This window comes from Gouania willdenowi, chromosome 4, assembly GCF_900634775.1.
Source record: "Gouania willdenowi chromosome 4, fGouWil2.1, whole genome shotgun sequence".
In the NCBI taxonomy this organism is placed as follows: Eukaryota; Metazoa; Chordata; class Actinopteri; order Blenniiformes; family Gobiesocidae; genus Gouania; species Gouania willdenowi.
The window spans coordinates 26,671,411-26,691,866 of record NC_041047.1 but is presented as its reverse complement, the minus strand read 5'-3'; the positions used below and the strand labels follow the sequence as shown (position 1 = coordinate 26,691,866).

The following is a 20,456-nucleotide window of genomic DNA, read 5'->3' as shown; positions in this document are numbered from 1 at the left end:
CTATTTTGTTGTAATTTGCGCTATACAAATAAAGTTGAATTGAATTGAATGAAATAATGCCTGGACCCAGAAAGTTGGAGAACCCCTGCTCTAAACAATGTGATTTGTGTGTCCTGCTTCACTCACACGTCTCTCCATTGTAGTAACTCTCAGTGTAATCTGGGATTTAAAGGCCATCACATGCTTGTTGGGTTCCAGCAGCAGTGAGGCGGAAACACACCACCACCAGACCAGTGGAGAGCTTCCACTCTCTGCGATGTCACAGAAACTTTAGCACTGCTCCGACCAACTGTGGCTCCACCATGACGCAGCAGTACAGCCAGCGCTCCCTGCTCGTCCTGTCCCTACTGGGGATCTTATCTGCCATCATGTCCGTTTTGTCGGTGATTCTGATTTTCCAGCTGCAGTCCCAGCAGACAGCGGTGAAGGAGTCTCCTCCGTCCACCTCCGCGCTGCTCCCCGCCCGGCTGTGGGCCGTGCTGCTGCCCGTGTCCACGGTGCTGTCCGCCCTGTCGCTGACCCTCAGCCTGAGCTCGGGGACCGTGTGTCTGCTACACGGATACTTCTCTACAGAGGTGTGCAGAGGACAGCAGGACACGGAGAGGTACAGGACACCTGGGGCTCTGCACACTGCACCACATATTTAGTCCTGATTGTAATGTTTTCATATATATATATATATATATATATATATATATATATATATATATATATATATGGACGAAAATATAAAGTAGCACAATATATTAGGGGTGGGGATGTAAAAATGAATCATGAGGCAGTTAAAAATCGATTCAAAGGTGTCACGATTCACATCGATACTCTGAAACTGAATCGCAGTACTTAAAATATATATATATATATATACAGTACATCAATTTGACTTTTTTTTTTTTTTTAGTCCAATTGTTAAGGCACAAAATACATTTTCAGTTGCACTTTTAAAAAGAAAAGGAACTATTATGCAGTTTTGCATAGTTTACTGTAGAGCCAGAATTAAAACGAATAGGCTTCTTCTTCATTTGTACTATTTCTTTATTTATTTCATACAGGATTTATTTTTTACTAAATTGTATTGTTCTGCATAGTTTATCAAGGGATTCTTTTGACAAAGAAAGATAAAATAAAATAGTAAATACTATTTTTATTTTGGAAGAAATGTCAGTCATCATTTGTCTACAATGTCATTTTGTAAAATAAGTCGTGAGAGAATGGTATCATGAACCCACTATTGTGAATCGAATCGTATCGGGAGTTGAGTGAATTGTTACATCCCTAATTAGGGGTGTTCCTATCCGATATCGGATTGATATTGGCCAATACTCAGGGCTGCTATATCGGTTTCATATCGGAAGTGAAAAAGATGTATCGGGACATCCCTACAATATATCACTTATCACTAGGGTTGGGCGATATGGAGGACAACTCATATCTCAATATATTTTTTTCTCAAAATGGCAATATGTACGATATGCATCTCAATAATTTTAATTCAAAAGACGAGGGTTACATTTTCTGATGCAAAATGCCATACAGGCTCATTTTACTAACAAACAGTTGCACCATAGACATTATATACGACGTAGACACCACATCGACTGTGGAGGGACGCGTCTACAGCGCCGCCATCTTGGAACAGTGCTGGTGGAGGCAGTGGTGCATCATGTGATGTAAGGTATAATATATTGTTAGCAGGCTGTTATAGATATAGTGACATAAACACCAACAGCATGGACAGAATCGTCAATGTTATGAGTCTATGTAGCGTTCCTAGCAACAGCCTGTTACACAGAAAAAAACAGACTTACTGCAGTAATTGATGGGTTAGAATTAGAAAGAATACAGCATCTATCAGAGCTAATAATAGGCCTAATTAATGATGGAATTAATTTTGTTATAGACTATTCTTTATCTCTGGCTACATTGCTCACATGTTTAAGGTTTCCCAAAGACAGTAGTTTAAGGATTATTTCAGTTTTTTGCCTACAATAATAATCAAGATGATGATGATATAATATTAATAGTAACAGTAATAGTAGTAATGTTATTATAATAATAATAGAAATCACAAAATAATATAAGAATCCATATATAATACAATAATAAAAAACATCATAATAAATAATAAACAATATGAAATAATAAGGTAATATAAGAATGTAATAGTAAATATATAGTAATAATAGCAATAACAACAATACAATGAGAATATATTAATAATAAAAAAAATATAATTATAATTATAAGAATAAAAATAACACACTGGTCCAAGATGGCCACCCTGTAGACGCACCGCTCTCGTGGTCGGCAGCAGTCGATGCGGCGTCAACGTATATTATGTCTGAGTTGCACCATCTATGACACTTTTAGTTTTTTCTCCTATAAAGAACAGCATGTGTGAGTGAGCTCTTTAGTGTGGCTTGTTTAGAGGAAATCCATCTAACTGTGCTTTTTAATTGTGTTCTGTGAAGTAGTGAAAGCGGTAACTTGTAATAACAAAATAAGATGTAAAATATATATATATGATGTGAAATATTATAATTTTCTGTATCACCAAAATAGAAAACTCATATCTTGAATCTCGAGTCGATATATTGCCCAGCCCTACTGATCACCCTAACAAGATAGGGATACTCCAGCATATTTATTTGTGTGCATGTGTATTGTCTCCATGTAAATAATATGTCACAAAACATGAATTCCTTCTAAAACAGGGGTGTCAAACTCATTTTTGTTCAAGGACCAAATTTTAAGCAGTTTCATCTTAAGTTGGCCATAGATTTTATGTGGAAAAATGAGCAATTTCAACAAATGTGCCCTAGTTTTCACTTCCTTGTGTAAATGGTATGTAAGTATGTAAGGCAAGCAATAAGTGACTTTGAACTTAAATTAATTTCCATTTCCTTGATTTTGTAACCATTTTTTATTTACAGTAGATTGGGACAATTTTGTGAAATAATTTGAGTAAAAGTGCTGGATTTTGGAAAAACTGAGTTCTTTACCAATTTAAGGTTAAAAATAACTGCCACTAGGGGATATAAAGATGGGAAAACTGTGAGTTGTAGCAAATATTGTGAAGTTTTATTGAATTAATGTATTTGGAGGGACTGAGATTTCCACAACTGAATTATTTTGTGATTCGTGTTTTCTCTCTCACTTTCACGTTCTTCTGCGGGGCCAACTTGGATGCTCTAAAGGTCCGGATGTGGTGCCCGGGCCTCAAGTTTGACACCTGTTATCTCAAATCTCAAAAATGACTTTTAATCTTGAAGTTTCGTCAAAAAAAAAGTTTGTTGAAAATACCAAAAGCTACAAAAAGCGTGAGGCCAGTGGAGACCAACATTATCCAGCATGCTTGCCTTGATCTACTTTGTTACGTCTCATCCTGGATGGTAAATTTAGCTGTGGCGTTTCCTGTAAAGGAAATAAAGGTTTCAGAAGTAGAGAGGGCTATGTAGCTTCTGTGTCAGAGCTCAGAGGCCCCCATGGTTCAATTCAGCGGGTCAACCCCCTCCTCACAACCTTTATGAATCCTATCTAAACAATGACCCTCCTCTAATTATGCACCCAGCACAAGGCCTCTGCTGGTCCTTTCCCATGTTGCTTTACAATCTCCTACAGCGTACATCAAGACCTTTCTACTGAAACATTCCAAGACAATGTGATCTGCAAAATACCTCTGAGAAAACAAATTTATTGCAACAAGAACACTTGAAAACATACATAGATAATTAGGTAAATGACTAATTTTGGCATGTTGGAATGTGACCTTACATATTAAATATGTGTGACGTGATTCCACAGAGCAGACTGGTTCCTATTAGACAGCAGAGGTGTTCGACATGTGGCCATTGGACTCTTCTGCATGGGGGTTTCTCTCTACCTGGCAGGTAAAACAAATACAACATTGTACACTTCACCCCTCTAACATGCCAGATACCTTTTTAAAACCAAACATGTTTATTGTTTTACAACAAACTGAGTTCAATCTAAAAAACTTGAGTCCAAATTGTTGGTGTTTTGGTGGATTTTGAATCACAGAGGCTAAACAGCCGAGCTCTCAGACTCTCACTCTGATCCGTCCAGTGACTCTGAGAGAACAATGCAGTCTTTGAGTAGCCATGACTTAAGTGTTTTTAATGCTGAACCTGGCAGGGCTGCTGTGCTCTGTTTCAATCAGTGGCTTATACTTGTATGAGGGGGAAGGGGGGGACTCCATTGTGATGAAGAGGTGTCGCCCTCTTGCCCCTCGCCCCTCGCTCCAGCTGCAGTCAAAGGGTAGCAGTGCATTACTCAGGAAGTCACGTCACATCCTGGCGTTGTGCTTCTCTGCTCCTTCCTTCTGCGTGTCCGTCGTTCTTCTCCTGCAGGAAAGTAAAGGACAGTCTAAACGTTAACATCTGCATCCAAAGTCTTCTTTGTTTACAATCATCCCATTTTGGATTTTTGAATAGTTACAGTAGTAGACAGTGAGTCATTAAATTCAGTCAAAAATTATTACAAATACTGTGCCGCCAATTTATAGCACATTATAAATGTAAAACTCTTAAAATGTGAATGAATAAGTCACAAGTTACTGTATATCGCACCAGTGCTGATATTTCATCACAACATCACAACCTCTAGTGTGATATTGCTTTTATACAACGGTTCTACAACTGCTTTTTATTAGTTAACAGTAATAAGTGACAATAGATTATGATTTATTTATTTAATCATTTGGCTCTGCCAACCAAAAATAGTTCCACAAGTGGAGAGCACACACGCTACGTTCACACTGCAGGCAAATGCGACCCAAATCCGATCTTTTTGCCCCAATGCGATCTGTTAAAAACGGTCTGAAGAGCACAATTCAGATTTTTTTTCAAATCTGACCCAGGTCACTATCATATGCTGCCCTTAGTCAGATACATATCCATTTTTTTGCAATTTGACTGTAGTCTGGACGGCCAAGGTGCTTTCTATCCGACTCCTACGTCACCGCATCCTAACTGTCTGTTGTAAAGATGTAAAAGCCATTACACAGCAAACGACTAGAGTGATAAACCTGGCTCACTTCTTCTTCACTCTCCTTAAAGTAATTTAGTTCTGACTTCTGTTGGAAAGAACATTTCTCAGCGCGACACACAGTTGACCTCCATATTTACTTCTGTAAACACCATATGTGCCTTTGGGGGTCATGGGTCACCTTAGGACCTCTTCTACGCATTCGGGTCACTTCAGGGTCGCATTCCGTTCATACGCCAAACTGATTGAAGACGCATTTAATATGTAATAAAAACGATCACACAAAAACCATTGTGCATTAAGACATGCAATGTGAAAGTAATGACGGTGTACTACAATATATAGATGGAGATCAGCTGTACAGCGGAGTGATATGATCCGTAAAAGTCCCTGTGCTGTTGCTACTCTATGTCAACACTCTTGGAATGTCTGTCGTCCAATCAAATAACTTGGTTGGAACAAAATGTTGTATGAAATTCAATGATTCACATCTTTCCAATAACCTGTGTTGTGTTCTCTTCACAGCAATGTCTATTTTCATGCTCCTGGTTTTTGAGATGGAGACAGGGATTGCCAGTGCCTGCATCCTGGCCTCTGGGATCCTGATCCTGGCGGTTGCTGTGATACACACACTGGTCAAAGCTTCGCGCACGTCCCACCACTTCGACACGGACCACCTCAACACGCTGTTTCAGAACGAGCCCGGCTGTGGCGGCGGCGGCAGCAGCAACAACAACGTGCCCCTTTCTCGCCCCTGTGAGCTGAAGGTCGGTGTGGACAAACCCCGGATTCGCCGCAGCCAGTCTCACTTCCAGCCTCAGATGTCCTATCCTCCCTGTGCTAATCTGAGACAGCGGGATCACTACCAGCAGCACCAGTTCTCCCCTGCTGCGGCGTCACAGGCGCACGCCAGCGACGGGGACGGTTACAGCAGCAGCGGCTCTTCCAGAGTGCAACATACACTGTCCACTGAGTGTGGTTTGCTGCATGCACAGCAGGTCAAACCATGGAACGGGGTCAATAATGAGATGAGGAGCGTTCTGGCACGGAAGTCTGGGATTTCAGCCAAGGACTCCACTCTGGTGTAAGACTGGTGACGTTCCACTCCTGTGTATTGGACGTACTATTCACCTTTTGTTCACTTTCTGTTCATCACAGGCATAATAACGTATAACGTTTTCAGGATTATCTAAAGGCTCCTCGTGCTCAAATTACATAGTATGTTCAACTTGGAAATTTAATAATTTGATATGTAACTTTTTTTTATGAATGAGTGCACAAATCTACTGTGAAGGTCAGACTCTAGAGATAAGTTGATAGTGTTCTATACTATAATGTAAATAGACTATACTGTTGTATAGAAAAGCCTTTTGCCAAATGTGTTTGCAGATATTTACTGTGATGAACACACAAACTTTGAATAAAAGAAAAAAGTGAAAAACATCAAACTCAATAAACCTCTGTTCTTTTAAAAGGACACAGAAATCATCATGTTTACAATGGTGGGCCAGTTGTGGATAAACTACTAACCTTGGACATGTCATGTGGTCATTGGGAAGTGGGTGGGACATGTGAAGCAGAGGCATTGAAACTGGGAGAGAGGGGGACATGATGTCTGCAGGTGTCAGTGGGAATGAAACAAAGAAAAGAAGCAACAGCACAAAAATTATCAAAGTAAACATGAAGCTAAGATTACAGGGAAAGACAACAATGGGAATGATTTCTCTAAAATGACATTAACGGACTGTGGCTAGTTACACATGTTCATAACATTTGACCAACCAACTTTCAGAAGAACAAAGGTGGATTGTGCAATTAGTACAGGTGTTGAAAAAAAAAATCAATTCTGCGATACATCGTGACATACAGATCGATTCAGAATGCATCCATATCCATTTTTCTTTTATTTTTTACATTTAATTTAATTTTTTTTGTTACCTTTATTAAACCAGGAAAGTCTTTTCCACTGCAGGAGACATTGTAACTGCACAAAGAAGTGCTGAAACCTGGGCATGTTGACCAGCTTGTGTTTTTTCAATAAAATCTAAAAATAAAGTACTAACTTTCTACATTTATTTGTTGTTCTAGGCAAATACCTCAGCTTAAATTACACAAAAGTCAAAGTTGGTTTAAAAGCCACAGGCAGACTGTACGTTATTTTTTTATTTTAACTTATTGGCACATGGCATGTTTAAGCTAATATTTTGAGTGTAAAATATGCCAATAAAATATATTTCATGCATAATGTTCTAGTGAAGGTGTACAAATTTATAGATTAGTTGTTTAAGTCATACATTAAAAAAAAAAATTGCAATAATCGCCTCATACTTTAATATCGGGATGTATCGTATTGTATCATGACCTATGTATTGGGATACGAATCGTATCGCCAGATGCCAGGCAATACACACCCCTAGTAATTAGTAATAATGCATGAGGAAGTTGGAAAAAACAATGTGGCTTTCTTATTTTTCTTGTAGTGAAACACTGTCAATGATTATATGTAGGGCATTGAGTATTGGCTGATTAATTAAAAAATGTATTAGAATACCCTGATATCGGATAGGGACAATAAGAGCATATGAAAGCCACCTTGTGTGGCTTCTAAACATTTTCAAAGTTTGTAGTTGATGTAAACATTGAAAAATCCTTTCATAACAATGTTTCCTATTGCTCTACAAACACCTTAAAAAGGCTATTGTTCAGACATCTTTTTCCCTGTGTTGCCCACCTGCGTCCTTGAGAGGCGCTGATCTGTTCCTTCATGCTGATGGCCTGTCGGAGAAGGCCGTCAATGCTTTTGAAATACAAGCTGCTGTTGGTCATACTTTTGACGGCACTGCAAATCCCAGAAAGTGCACGTGTTAATACTGAGGACACAAGGCAAGCGGGGCTTTCCTGCTCTTTGATTTGTGTGGAAGCTTTCACCTGCAGGCGTACTCCACAGAGTAGATGGCTCCTTGGCTTTGCTCCTCCCAGCTCTGCATATCTGTCTTTGTGATGAATGACATGAAGTGGGATTGTTAAACAATCAGATAACATAGATGTCGTTGTTACATTTTAGTAAAAAATGTTATCCTCCCAATTTGTTAAAGACGTTTTTCAGGAAACCAGATGAATTCCGACTTTGCTAAAAATGCTTTAATCTGATTTATTCTGAAAGTACTAATCATTGCTTCAAAATCCATTGATTTAATACTACCTACAGTATGTCATGATCTTTTAAAAGTTGTGATTTCTTAATATAATGTGTTTTATTCCATCAGATAAATGTATATATTATTGAATTTGTTTTTTTAATATATAGGCAATGCACACCCCTCGTTTAAATCAATAGTTCAATCAAAGGAATGCCCCCCCTCCATGAAGACAATATTACCTGCTACACTGTATATATGTATATACATATATATTTTTCCTATATATTTATCCTTTATCCACTATCTATCCTTTATTTATCCCTCATCCTTTATACTTGTTATTATTATTGTTGCTGGCATCTTTGTTTATTGTAGGGGTGTCCCGATCCAATATTGATATCGGATATCTGTCTGATATCAGCCAGAAAACTAATATCGGATTTTATCTGACTGCATCTAAAATCTCTGATATATATTATTATATTATATTTATTCAATTGTAGAATACTGTAGATATTATGTTGAAGGTTAATTGGTTAATAATAAATGGGTCAATTTCTCTCATACCTACTGTTGCTGACTATTGTTCTCTGTTTGAGTAACATCACTTGATCAAGCCTTTTCTAACATTCCACACTACAAAATAAGTGACAAAAGTATGTATGATTCGTGCTGATATCGCATCGGATCGACATCGGCATCAACCAATGTGCAAGACCGCAATATCGGTATCGTATCAGAAGTGAAAAAGTTGGGACATCCCTATATGTTAGTGTTCATTTTCACAGTCAATTTTCATTTAATTTTAGTCAGAGGCTGTGTTCGAAATTACGTACTAACATACTGTACTATATACTATATACTACATACTATACTCATTAAGTCTGACGTCAAAATAAGTGTGTAGTGCGTTCACATTAGATAATATGGAAAGATGAGTACACAAGAAATACCTGGATGTATACTATATCGGGACATTTTTGAAGTATGCACGGTGGGCGCACTAGTCACACTCAACTGCCCCATGATGCATTGCGAGCGGAACTCAAAATTGTCCTGGGACCGGCTTCAAGCTAACAGTCGAACATCCCCTTTTCAAAATAAAAGCATCTCCAGGTTTCCTAAATGTCGGAATGTGTTTCCGTGAGTGTTATGGATCAAATGAGCACATGTTGATATTCTACTTGGTCACTTTCTCACTTCAAATGTTTTCAAAACTTTCAAAAGTGGAGAATTAATGGAGATATTTCGGGACATCTCTAGTTTTTTGTTTCGCGCACCAACTACCGAGTACCAAAATATTTCAGATTCCTGAGTACTTGGTTTAGTACCTTGTGTTGCACCAGCTCAGGCAGTGATCTTCTGACGTGCTCCTGTAGTCTGTAGAGAGCCACAGACGGCTCATTAGCCAGCACGTACATGCTCTCTGTGAACTTGTCTGATACTACAGTGCCACACACACACACACACACACACACACACACACACACACACACACAACACATTATTCAGGATGAATAAAGAACATTGTGATGATGATTAGGTCACTCTTTAGAATTGATGGTGATGCTGGTATTAACACATGTTGGGTCTTTATACATTTAATTGAACATTTCTCCTGTATCGTCACATTCATAACAAAAGTGCCAAGTCATTGATTGACCATTTTGAGATTTTGTGCCTAACTCATACATTTTTTGTTACTATAAAAATCTAACATTTTAGAGAATTTCAAATGAAAAATTATTTTAAAACCATTATAAATGAATGAATGAATGAGGTAAGCATAAAATCTCAAAATGGCCAAAAAATAATATTAAAAAATAATATTAATAATTGGGCACTTATGTTATGAGGGTGAGACCAGAAGCCATAAACAACGAAGTTGAAAATTCAAGTCACTTCTTTAGCTTCCATGCTACGTTAGCCACAAACGTTGAATGTAGGGTATGGAAAAAGACAACTAAATAAATAAGTTGTCTAAAATAATAACTAGCGTCTAAATCTAGTGAGAAAAGGCAGTAGTCAGATGAGCACCAGGACAAACAGTCACCACTTGAACCATAGCACAGTTAGCTTCTTAGCTATGCTAACATAACAAGTAACTTCTTGAGCAGCTTCCCTGTAATACTAAAACAACACCGCTTACATGTTATTTCATTGGACTAATGTTTACCTCGTCTAACTTTGAGCTGCATCTCCTGGTCATCCATTTTGCAGGCAGGTTTTTATATAAAAGTCATAAAATAGCACTACTGTAATGCTAACCGTGGGGCCAATGTTGTCATCAATGTTTGGTGCACCACACAAAGGGTTCCGGGTAGAAACCAAACTACATGTTTACCGCGGGTCACAGACGGACGTGAGTAAAGAAATCGCTCATGTATTTAATTCTCCCTCAAAATACTCGTGGTAGTTTTTTTTACTTTAATTTGTTCATTCGACTTACAGTGCATGTTTTCTCAAAACCCCGAAATAATTCACTCAATTTTTTTTTTTTTAAATTAAGGGCTTTACAACTTCTGGAACTTTAATAAGGGAACCGAAAGCTATGGTAGCTTTTCTTGTGACGTAGGTGTGTTTGTTGCTGATACCATGGAGAACAGAACGGATGGTGAGTAAGCTGCTTTTAAACTAACCCATGATGAGTTTTCCTTCTACATTTGTTTACTTCTACATTTGATTCCTAGAGTCACCTGATAAAGATGGTTTTATCCCCCGTGCAACGATCTTCCTGAGCAATAAACACCGTGGTAATGAGGTCACAGTGTGTCCAGCCACCTCACACTGTAGGGATAACACATTTTAATCCTACTAATCTAAACATGACTCAGACTGTTCATAACAGCACTTTTCTTTCCCTACAGCTCTTTCCTTCCACCAGCTGGCAGCTCAGGGTGATGTGTCACTAGTAGCTGCACACCTGCGTGGAGGTGAGACATTATAGTTCCACTCTGCAAGTGCTATGTAATGCTAGTGTCAACTTTGGATAACAAAGAAGCATATTTTCTGTTTTTTTTTTTTTTAGATGATTCGCTGCTTTGCAGACAGGATGAACAAGGTTTCACTCCTCTCATGTGGGCAGCAGCCTTTGGGAAAAAAGCCATGGTGGTTTTTCTCTTGGAAAAGGTGAAATGAGTGACAATTACTAGATTATGACTAATTAAAAAATAATAATACAGTTGAACTTTTCGTTAACTAATAAAAACAACACTCAGAACTGGTTTTTAACCTTATTGGAGGTAATAAGCCCCGCTACCTTTCAGTATCAGTAGCAGTAGTAGTAGCAGTAGCAGCAATAGCATCAGTAGTAGTAGCAGTAGCAGTAGCAGCAGCAGTAGTAGCAGTAGCAGTAGTAGTAGTAGTAGTAGTAGCAGCAGTAGCAGCAGTAGTAGTAGTAGCAGCAGCAGTAGCAGTAGTAGTAGCAGTAGTCGTAGTAGTAGTAGCAGTAGCAGCAGTACTAGTAGCAGTAGTAGCAGTAGTAGTAGCAGTAGTCGTAGTAGTAGTAGCAGTAGCAGCAGTACTAGTAGTAGCAGTAGTAGTAGCAGTAGCAGCAATAGCATCAGTAGTAGCAGTAGTAGTAGTAGTAGTAGCAGTAGCAGCAGCAGTAGTAGCAGTAGCAGTAGTAGTAGTAGTAGTAGCAGTAGCAGCAGTACTAGTAGCAGTAGTAGCAGCAGTAGTAGTAGCAGTAGTCGTAGTAGTAGCAGTAGTAGTAGCAGCAGTAGTAGTAGTAGTAGCAGCAGCAGTAGTAGTAGTAGTAGTAGCAGTCGTAGTAGTAGCAGAAGTAGTAGTAGCAGTAGTAGTAACAGTAGTAGCAGTAGTAGTAGCAGTAGTAGTAACAGTAGTAGTAGTAGCAGTAGTAGTAACAGTAGTAGCAGTAGTAGTAGTAGCAGTAGTAGTAACAGTAGTAGTAGTAGCAGTAGTAGTAACAGTAGTAGCAGTAGTAGTAGCAGTAGCAGCAGCAGTAGTAGCAGTAGCAGCAGTAGTAGTAGTAGCAGCAGTAGTAGTAGTAGTAGCAGTAGTAGTAGCAGTAGCAGCAGTAGTAGTAGCAGTAGCAGTAGTCACAGTAGTAGTAGCAGTAGCAGTAGTCACAGTAGTAGTAGTAGCAGTAGCAGTAGTAGTAACAGTAGTAGTAGTAGTAGCAGTAGTAGTAACAGTAGTAGTAGTAGTAGCAGTAGTAGTAGTAGTAGCATTAGTAGTAGCATTAGTAGTAGCAGTAGTAGTAACAGTAGTAGTAGTAGCAGTAGTCGTAGTAGGGGGTGTTGAAAAAAATTTGATTCTGCGATATATATCGCGATATTACGCCACGCAATTCTCAGATCGATTCAAAGTGCATCTATCTCAATTTTTTTTTTTTTTATTTATTTTTTTGACCAGGAAAGTCTTTCCACTGCAGGACACATTGTAACTGTACAAAGAAGTGCTCTGAAACCTGTGCATGCTGACCAGCTTGTGTTTGCTCATTAAAATCTAAAAAGAAAGTACTAACTTTCTGCATTTAGTTGTTGTTCTAGGCATATACCTATATATGACCTCTCTTAAGTCATATATATATATATATATATATATATATGTATAAAAAAAATTGCAATAATCACTTTACACTTATGAGGATATATTGTATCGTAATGCAAGATGCCCGGCAAGACATGCCCCTAGTATATAGTGTAGTACGTTAGTATGTGATTTCGAACACAGCCTCTGACTAAAACTAAAGGAAAATTGGTTGTGAAAATGAACACTAACGTAACGCGTCCTAATAATAAGTCATTGTTCCTCTTCAGGGTGCAGATCCCAACACTCTGGCCAGGGAGCGAGAGAGTGCTTTGACTCTGGCCAGCACAGGAGGCTTCGTGGACATTGTGGAAATTCTCCTCCACTATGGAGCGGACATCAACGTTTATGACTGGGTTCTAGAAAGCTTTCCTTCTCCTTTACAACTAGATATAAAAAAAAAAAAAACGGATTTACCAACATGCATCTGACATGAAACTAGAGCACTCAGAGGGCGCAAACCTCCATCAAACACAATATCTCTCTGTCAAATATTCAGTTATCTGGATTATTTTATTTTATCCTCATTAAAATGATACAGTGGATGTATGGACACCCTCCCCCACCCCAGTCAGGATTAAATATGCAATCCAGATCTGATCTGGATCAAACTCGGAGGGGTTATAGAGGAACCAACTTGACAAAACTGAGTCAAATTTCAAAAAGATCGATCAATTACAAAACAAGATGTGAATTTTTGAAATTCTGCCAATGACGAGCAATACATTTTCTCATTTTTGAAGCTGATCCAGAATCAGTTTATTGCTCTTAATCCCCTCTAAATTGTAATGGAATCTTCCATGGCCTAAGGCAGACAGGGGCAACTGGCGGCCCGGGGGCCATATGTGGCCCTCTGTCTAATTTTTTGCAACCCCCAAAGTAAATCCCCAAAAATTGTAATTCAAGAAGGAATTGGAAGGAATATGAAGCCCAACATAATACACAAAATAACTCAGAAAACACAAATAGACAGCAAAACGCACAAAAACACACAAAACGACAAGAAACAGACACAACAAACACTTAAACAAACAAAATGACCACAAAAACACGCAAAACAACAACATATTACAGATTAGCTCCAAAGACACACAAAATTACACAAAATGACATGAAAATACTAAAAGTTAGGGATGTCCCAATACAACTTTTTCATTTCTGATATGATACCGATATTGCTGCCTTGCCTATCGGCCAATACAGATATTGATCCGATATCAGCATGAATCATACATACTTTTTTTTTCTTCTTCTTCTTCTTTAATAAAAAAATAATTAGTTATTTTGTAGTGTGGAATGTTAGAAAACACTTGATCAAGTGATGTTACTCAAACAGAGAACAATAGTCAGCAACAGTAGGTATGAGAAAAACTGACCCATTTATTATTAACCAATCGGTTACATACATTTTAACCTTCAACATAATATTTACAGTATTCTACAATTGAATAAAATACCTAAAAAATGAATTGGGGGAATAAGAAAAAAAAAATTGAATCCGGAATTCGTTTTCAGGCTATTATCGGATCGATATTGGATCTGGACGCCCCTAGTAGACGTGACTAAAAATGCACCGATCGACAACAAAAATGCAGAAAATGACAAGAAAAATACAACAAGAACATGGGGGAAAAAAACAAAAACACACAAAATGACTAAAAACTGACAAAAAAATCTAAACTCTTACCCCCCACCGCCCCCCGTGCTAATTCTCTGATTTGTCGTTATTCTAAATGCTGACGAATATTGATCATGTGGCCCTCGGATCACATACGATCACATTTTTGTGGCCCCCGCTGTGATAGAGGTGCCCATCCCTGGCCTACATTTGGTTAAAATCTTGTAATCCTGCTAACAGACAAAGACGCACTGGTGAAAATATCAACATCTGATGTTACATATCTATACATTTATAAAGTAGTCATTGTATTTCATTGAAAGGTCATTTTCTGTCATTCTCAGAATGGTGGGACTGCTCTTCTTTATGCCGTGCGAGGAAACTACTTCAAGTGTGTCGAGGCATTACTTGGTACAATGGATTGTTTTAAAACAAAAAACTCAGAATGACTGTAAATCTGTTTAAATGCTTAAAAAAACACAACCAATCTCTGTTGCGTTTCAGATAAAGGAGCAGACCTGACAATCGAGTCTGACTCTGGATACAGTCCAATGGCCTTGGCTATAGCATTAGGTCACACAAAAGGTATTTCCCTTCCCTCCTCATGTAAAATAACTTGTATAATATAGTTATAAGTGTGTTTTCTTTACCAGTTCAGAAAGTGTTGGAGCGTCACATCCTGAAGCTTTACAGGCCACCAACATAAAGTGACGACTTCATTTGTGCCTTGGAATGAGGAACATGTTGGTGCCGAATGACAGAAAAACAAAGATTTGCATAGGCTACTGCATAATGGGGTTTTAAGAGTTTATTTTTGTACAATTATTAAAAAAAATATACCACGCAGAAAAATCAGGAATAGCAAATGCATTCACCATTTGGCTGAAGACAAGCATATAACACAATGTTCAGTATACATTTCGTTGAAATAAAATCATTTCTTGTTACCTGACTGGCATTTCATTTGGAGGATATAATGAACGTGGATGAGTAAATAAAAATGAAACAATAATGAAGTGGTTATATCAAGGCCACACAGCCACAGTTTGCAAAGCTGACACGTATCAAGGCGTCCTGCACCAAATGCAACACTGTGGTGGAATAACAGCGGCAGGAAGATTTTTCTCCCATAATGTCCAAAGAATAAACGATAACTCTCCCAAAAAAGTCTGCACTGTTCTCAAACACTATTTTTACTCGGTGCACTGCTGGGGCCTCCTGGATGGGAAAGCTGTGGGTGTTGAGTTAAGAAACACAGACGCGTCGTAATATTAAACAGCATGTCCGGGAAAATATTGACTGATGCTTTATATGGACCATATTCAATATTTAACATCTGAATCACTAATACCAGCATAACAAGTACAACATGAGCTGCTTTAATCTCTTAAGATATGACATTTTATGTTATTTCATATAGAGGAACATATGTATAATAGAACATATACTGTATGTATTTATATAGTCTGACTTTACTGAGTTTTCTTGTTCTCCTTGAGTGTGTGTGGGTTTTCTCTTCATCAAGTGTTACTCCCTTGGTTTAAAGCTATTTTCATTTATTTTTTTTTTATTTTTTTAAAGATTAATTGGAGACTATGAGTTGACTTAAGTAATACGTGTGTGTGTGTTAGTTAAAAGACTTTGTTTCTGTAAATGAAATGGTGAAAGAAAACGAATGGCATAAAAAACAAAGCATTTTTAGTCTGCTTATCTACAGTTAATGCAGTAGATCTGAAAACCGAACCTTTATTGAAAAAGATAAAACTTGTGATTATTATACTTCAAAAGTCATTAAAAAAAAAAAAAAAACTTAATCACAAATATTACAGCAGCAATGATAAATAAAAATAAAGTAATGCATTTTTTTATTTGTATTTTTTTGGGGGTGGGTGGGGAGAGAGAGTCATGATGTCGCATGCCACACTATTTGAGAACTACTGAGTTAATGTAATTTATAAAACATAACGTGCCCGCACTTGAAAACCCTCGGCCTGACATTTGAAAAATCCTCAAAATATTAACTGTCACAAAAAATCATTTACATTGATTTATTGTGACTAAGCAAAGCACTTTAGGGAATTTATAGTTGGAAATGGTTCATCCATTACATTTATAATACCGGTAGGGGAATAAAACATCATTAAATATGATTACTCACGTGTTTATGCATAGAGTTTTATTACGTACTAGTTTCTGTGACAAACACAAAGATAAAAAATGTTGCCACTAATTAAGAGCCATGACTTAATGAATGAGGTCCACCTCCTTTCCTTCTTTAAAATCAGTCCACGACAGTTTTTTTCAAAATCCTCAAAAATGCAGTTTTTTTCACCGAAAATGTTCTTTGTTACCTAGAATCCCCATATTAGAACCAACGTTTTGATGCATGAATTGTTGCTGGGTTATGAATTCAAATTTACACCTACATAAAATAGAGTCCAAAAATAGAAACTTTTAAAAAAAAAATAATAATAATTTTTCGCCAAAAATGATCAGATCGGAAACATTTTAGCACTAATCTAAAGCCCTGAGTGAATGTCACATTACAGTATCAATGATCCACCTCCTTTCCTTCTTTAAAATCAGTCCACCACAAAGTTTTTTTTTTTTAAATCAATGGACCGTTGTGTTTTTTTCATTACCTGGAATCCCCCCATTAGTACCAATGTTTTGGTGTTAGAATAGTTGGTGGGTTTTGCATTAAAAGACCTACACCACTCATCACACACACAGACGGACGACAAAACCCTTTGGCTGAGGCCGAGGGTAATAAAACCAAATGTTTTGTAACCTCTTTGAAACCAAACTGCAAGTCAGCAGATTGAGCATTTTAATAGTAAAGGATATTTGAAGAGAATTGTTGTCCTCGGGGTAGAAGTGACTAAGCACTGTAATGGTCCCATCTTCAGGCCGACCTGTAGAAACACCACATTCTTCATAGTTTGTTTAATATCAGTGGGATTTAAAAATTCACAAAGCAGTTCATAAATGAAAACCTTCTAGTCGGCACTGTTTGGCTGAGAATCCTCCCTGGAACTGAATCCTCAGCAGGGAGATTTGGACCGAGCGTGGGAACTCCAGGGACACCCACTGACACTCACCCTGTCAAAGAAATCATTTAGTGTTTTTACATCAGAACTCAGTGTAAGGGAGGAGATCATATTAAAAAAGAAATCTTCAATAATCATAAAGTAGCCTTAGACCAGGGCTCTGCAACCTTTACCCTACAAGAAGCCATTTAACCTCATCTCACCAGGATTAAAGTCCTCCTGGAGCTGAAATAATACCTTCTCAATGAAGACAATACAGTGTATTAAATTATATACAGTTAAAGATATATAGAATCACGTTTGATTTAATTTGATCATGTAAATGGAAACTTAAAAACAGTTTAAAATAAAATAAAATAAATTGTCATCAATAAATAAAACAGCATCTTGCATCTTCAAATTCTTACACATCTCAGTTTACATGAACGCAATGTTATATAAAGAAGTTTTTTTTTTAGTTAATGTATTTGAAAGGCTACAAAAAGTAACTTATATTTGATAACGCATGATCATGTGATCAACACATGCTAATTGCTCATTTCTTGCCACACATAAAGAGTGCATACTTAACCAGCACATTGGTGGTTAAATGAATCACAATTAAAATCTCTATTTTCTTCCAGAATAGTGTTTTTGTTGGTTTAGTTTTTTACCAGGGATTTAAAACTTAAGGTTAGCCACAGGTGCAGGAAAAGTTAATGGTTTGTAGATGTTGCAGGAGGTGAAATAGGAAGGTGCTGAGTCATTGCACAATGTCATTTACTTCTTCTGTTTAAAAAATAACTATTTCAATAGGTTCTTTTAAAGCTATAGGGAGTCATTGCATAAGAGTCAAAGACCCACATTAAGCTCCAGAGCCACAGGTTGCAGACCACTGCCTTAGCCCATTGACAGAATAATCCAAAGACAGCCTCAGTTTCCCAGCAACGGTAATCAGCCTTTATTTGTCATATATTTCATTTACTTAACAAAAAACAACCTTACACCAGATGAGGTGTGGAGTCATTGATTCTGGGAAATTGTTTTGTATCTACAGTAGTTACTTCCTTCTGTCTTTTTTATTTACCTTTTTGTAGCACTTTCTGTACATTTTCTTTCATATTGTTTTTTTTTTTTTTTTTACAACAAACAACACAAAGGGTGTGGCTTTGTCACTTCCGATATGATACCGATATTGCAGCCTTGCGTATCGGCCAATACCAATATTGATCCGATACGATATCAGCATAAATCACACATACATACTTTTATGACTTATTTTGTAGTGTGGAATGTTAGAAAAGGCTTGATCAAGTGATGTTACTCAAACATAGAACAATAGTCCGATAAAATCCGATGTTCATTTTCTGGCTGATATCGGACCAATATCCGATATCAATATTGGGACACCGCTAAAATGTATAGTAAAGATCCTGTTGGGACTGATATCTGTCACTTTTTGTATATTATGTACACGTAGAAGTGCAAACTAGGGCACAATAATGTTGAAATTAATCGTTTTCCTGGATAAAATCAGTGATGGCCCCTGAACTAAAATGAATTCAACACCCCTGTCTTCAGCTGATCAACGTCAACTCATCGTTGCCCCCTTTGATTACGTTTTTGTGCTTTTTTACCTGGTCTGAGTTCCAGCACGTCTCTTCATTTGAGTCGAACATGTACTTCTTCCCGTACTGCTTCACGTCTCTGTTCAAAACTGAACTCACCCTGAAAGGACACAGCAACACTAATGTTAATCAACGTTACAGCACAAACATCCCATCTATTCTATCTGACGAGCAGGGGCTCCTCCTGTGTCAGCATTTAATAATATAATACCACAGATCCACGTTCCTCTGAGTAGAGCTCTGTGCTAGGGCTGCACGATTATGACCAAAATGATAATCACGATTAATTGTAATGACAATTATTTGTCATGTTAGGAAACAATTTGTATTTATGTTTTGCACTAAACAATATATGACCAGTTTACAATGTAAAATGAAGCTTCAAATAAAAATTATACCAAAAATAAATAAATAAATAAATAAAATAACATAAGAACGTAAAATGTGCCAAGCTCTCACAGCTCACATCAATCCACCAAATGATTCAACGCTGACTAATGGTTGAGAAAGTGCCTGATTTGATATGCAGCAGAATATTATTTAAATTTAAATCATGTCAACAATCAGGTTTATTTAACGGTGGCAACCAAAAATCGTGACCACATTTAAAGTGTGATTATTTGTGCAGCCCTACTCTGTGCTTGTGTGGATTTTCCACAATCCATAATGAAATATATGAGCTTCTTTTAAGATGTTGACTTACACAGGAGTGAATGTGTCAGCTTTTATTATGTCAGCTCTGTGATACACAGATATACACTGATAGAGTTTAATCACAAGACCAAAAACAAGAAGAATACATGTTAAAAAAAAAAAGGCACGGTGACCTGCATAATCATTTTAATACAAAATGAATAAATTCATATTACACAAGATTTTAATCCACAAAAAAAACTAATCAGAACAAAAGTACAAAGAAAGCAGTCTGATGACATAAACAGGACAAAGCTAAACTACATTTTTTACAAAAACAACTCACACAAGAATGTATATTTACTGTCAAATCAACACTGTATAATACAGCGTTCCAATGGAATGCTTTAAAGTCTCATTTTATTCACAACCATGCTGAGCTTAAGGCAGTAAACCACGTGTCCTGTTAAAAGCTTTAGCCTGAGGAAACCCTGACCATTGTATTGTTGATCTATGAACTGTGAAACAAAATCTTTTAATTTAATTTATTTTATTTTAATTTCTTTAGTTTTATTTTTACCTGCTCTGTGTTTCGCAGCATATCAGAGAAGAAGCCATGTTGAACTACTGTTTGCCGTCAAGTGTCACGGTGACGTAGTGTCTGTTTTACGACAGTCAGGACACGCTTTGCAGTAGCTCTATCTGGCCACTAGATGGGGCGCGTGCTTTGCCTGAGACCAGATCCTTGTTGTCTCCCATGTAGGACCCTTTCAAAAACATTAGAACATCATGGAAAAGTTGTTTCATTTCCATAATTCCTTTCAAAAAGTGAAACTTTCATAGATTA

At 37.4% G+C, this 20,456-nt stretch overlaps 5 protein-coding genes across 12 annotated transcripts in view; 2 read left to right on the top strand and 3 right to left on the bottom strand.

Annotated features, from left to right (window-relative positions):
- Positions 1 to 305, bottom strand: part of mef2b (myocyte enhancer factor 2b) — a 30,672-nt gene extending 30,367 nt beyond the window's left edge. For both annotated transcript variants that reach the window (XM_028443948.1, XM_028443952.1), the window contains exon 1: positions 127 to 305. The gene's annotated coding sequence lies outside the window, so the exon portion shown is untranslated. The remainder of the gene's footprint in view (positions 1 to 126) is intronic.
- tmem221 (transmembrane protein 221) lies at positions 119 to 6,783 on the top strand. Its single transcript, XM_028443956.1, has 3 exons — positions 119 to 604; positions 3,805 to 3,890; positions 5,533 to 6,783. Exons 1-3 carry the CDS (start codon positions 303 to 305, stop codon positions 6,093 to 6,095), a joined length of 951 nt encoding a protein of 316 aa, XP_028299757.1. The 5' UTR covers positions 119 to 302; the 3' UTR covers positions 6,096 to 6,783.
- Positions 3,675 to 10,460, bottom strand: borcs8 (BLOC-1 related complex subunit 8). Of its 3 annotated transcripts, none has more exons than XM_028443957.1 (6): positions 10,324 to 10,460; positions 9,479 to 9,591; positions 7,936 to 8,000; positions 7,739 to 7,846; positions 6,538 to 6,622; positions 3,675 to 4,364 (listed from the first exon to the last, which is right to left on the bottom strand). In XM_028443957.1, the coding sequence occupies exons 1-5, from the start codon at positions 10,358 to 10,360 to the stop codon at positions 6,556 to 6,558; spliced, it is 390 nt and encodes a 129-aa protein (XP_028299758.1). In that variant the 5' UTR covers positions 10,361 to 10,460; the 3' UTR covers positions 3,675 to 4,364; positions 6,538 to 6,555. The 3 variants fall into 3 exon arrangements, with proteins under 3 accessions (XP_028299758.1, XP_028299760.1, XP_028299759.1); XM_028443959.1 differs by having other exon boundaries at positions 6,538 to 6,598; XM_028443958.1 differs by lacking the exon at positions 6,538 to 6,622.
- Positions 10,461 to 10,470: 10 nt separating this feature from the next.
- Positions 10,471 to 15,266, top strand: rfxank (regulatory factor X-associated ankyrin-containing protein). 5 transcript variants are annotated; one of them, XM_028443945.1, is made up of 9 exons: positions 10,471 to 10,509; positions 10,657 to 10,761; positions 10,838 to 10,936; positions 11,015 to 11,080; positions 11,176 to 11,276; positions 12,932 to 13,057; positions 14,664 to 14,730; positions 14,824 to 14,904; positions 14,973 to 15,266. In XM_028443945.1, the coding sequence occupies exons 2-9, from the start codon at positions 10,743 to 10,745 to the stop codon at positions 15,023 to 15,025; spliced, it is 612 nt and encodes a 203-aa protein (XP_028299746.1). In that variant the 5' UTR covers positions 10,471 to 10,509; positions 10,657 to 10,742; the 3' UTR covers positions 15,026 to 15,266. The 5 variants fall into 5 exon arrangements, 4 of the variants coding, with proteins under 4 accessions (XP_028299746.1, XP_028299744.1, XP_028299743.1 ...); XM_028443943.1 differs by having other exon boundaries at positions 10,492 to 10,559; positions 14,978 to 15,266; XM_028443942.1 differs by having other exon boundaries at positions 10,492 to 10,559.
- nr2c2ap (nuclear receptor 2C2-associated protein) lies at positions 14,406 to 20,251 on the bottom strand. The gene is made up of 5 exons (XM_028443946.1): positions 20,190 to 20,251; positions 18,986 to 19,076; positions 17,316 to 17,421; positions 17,167 to 17,234; positions 14,406 to 15,552 (listed from the first exon to the last, which is right to left on the bottom strand). Exons 1-5 carry the CDS (start codon positions 20,225 to 20,227, stop codon positions 15,340 to 15,342), a joined length of 516 nt encoding a protein of 171 aa, XP_028299747.1. The 5' UTR covers positions 20,228 to 20,251; the 3' UTR covers positions 14,406 to 15,339.
- Positions 20,252 to 20,456: the final 205 nt, after the last annotated feature.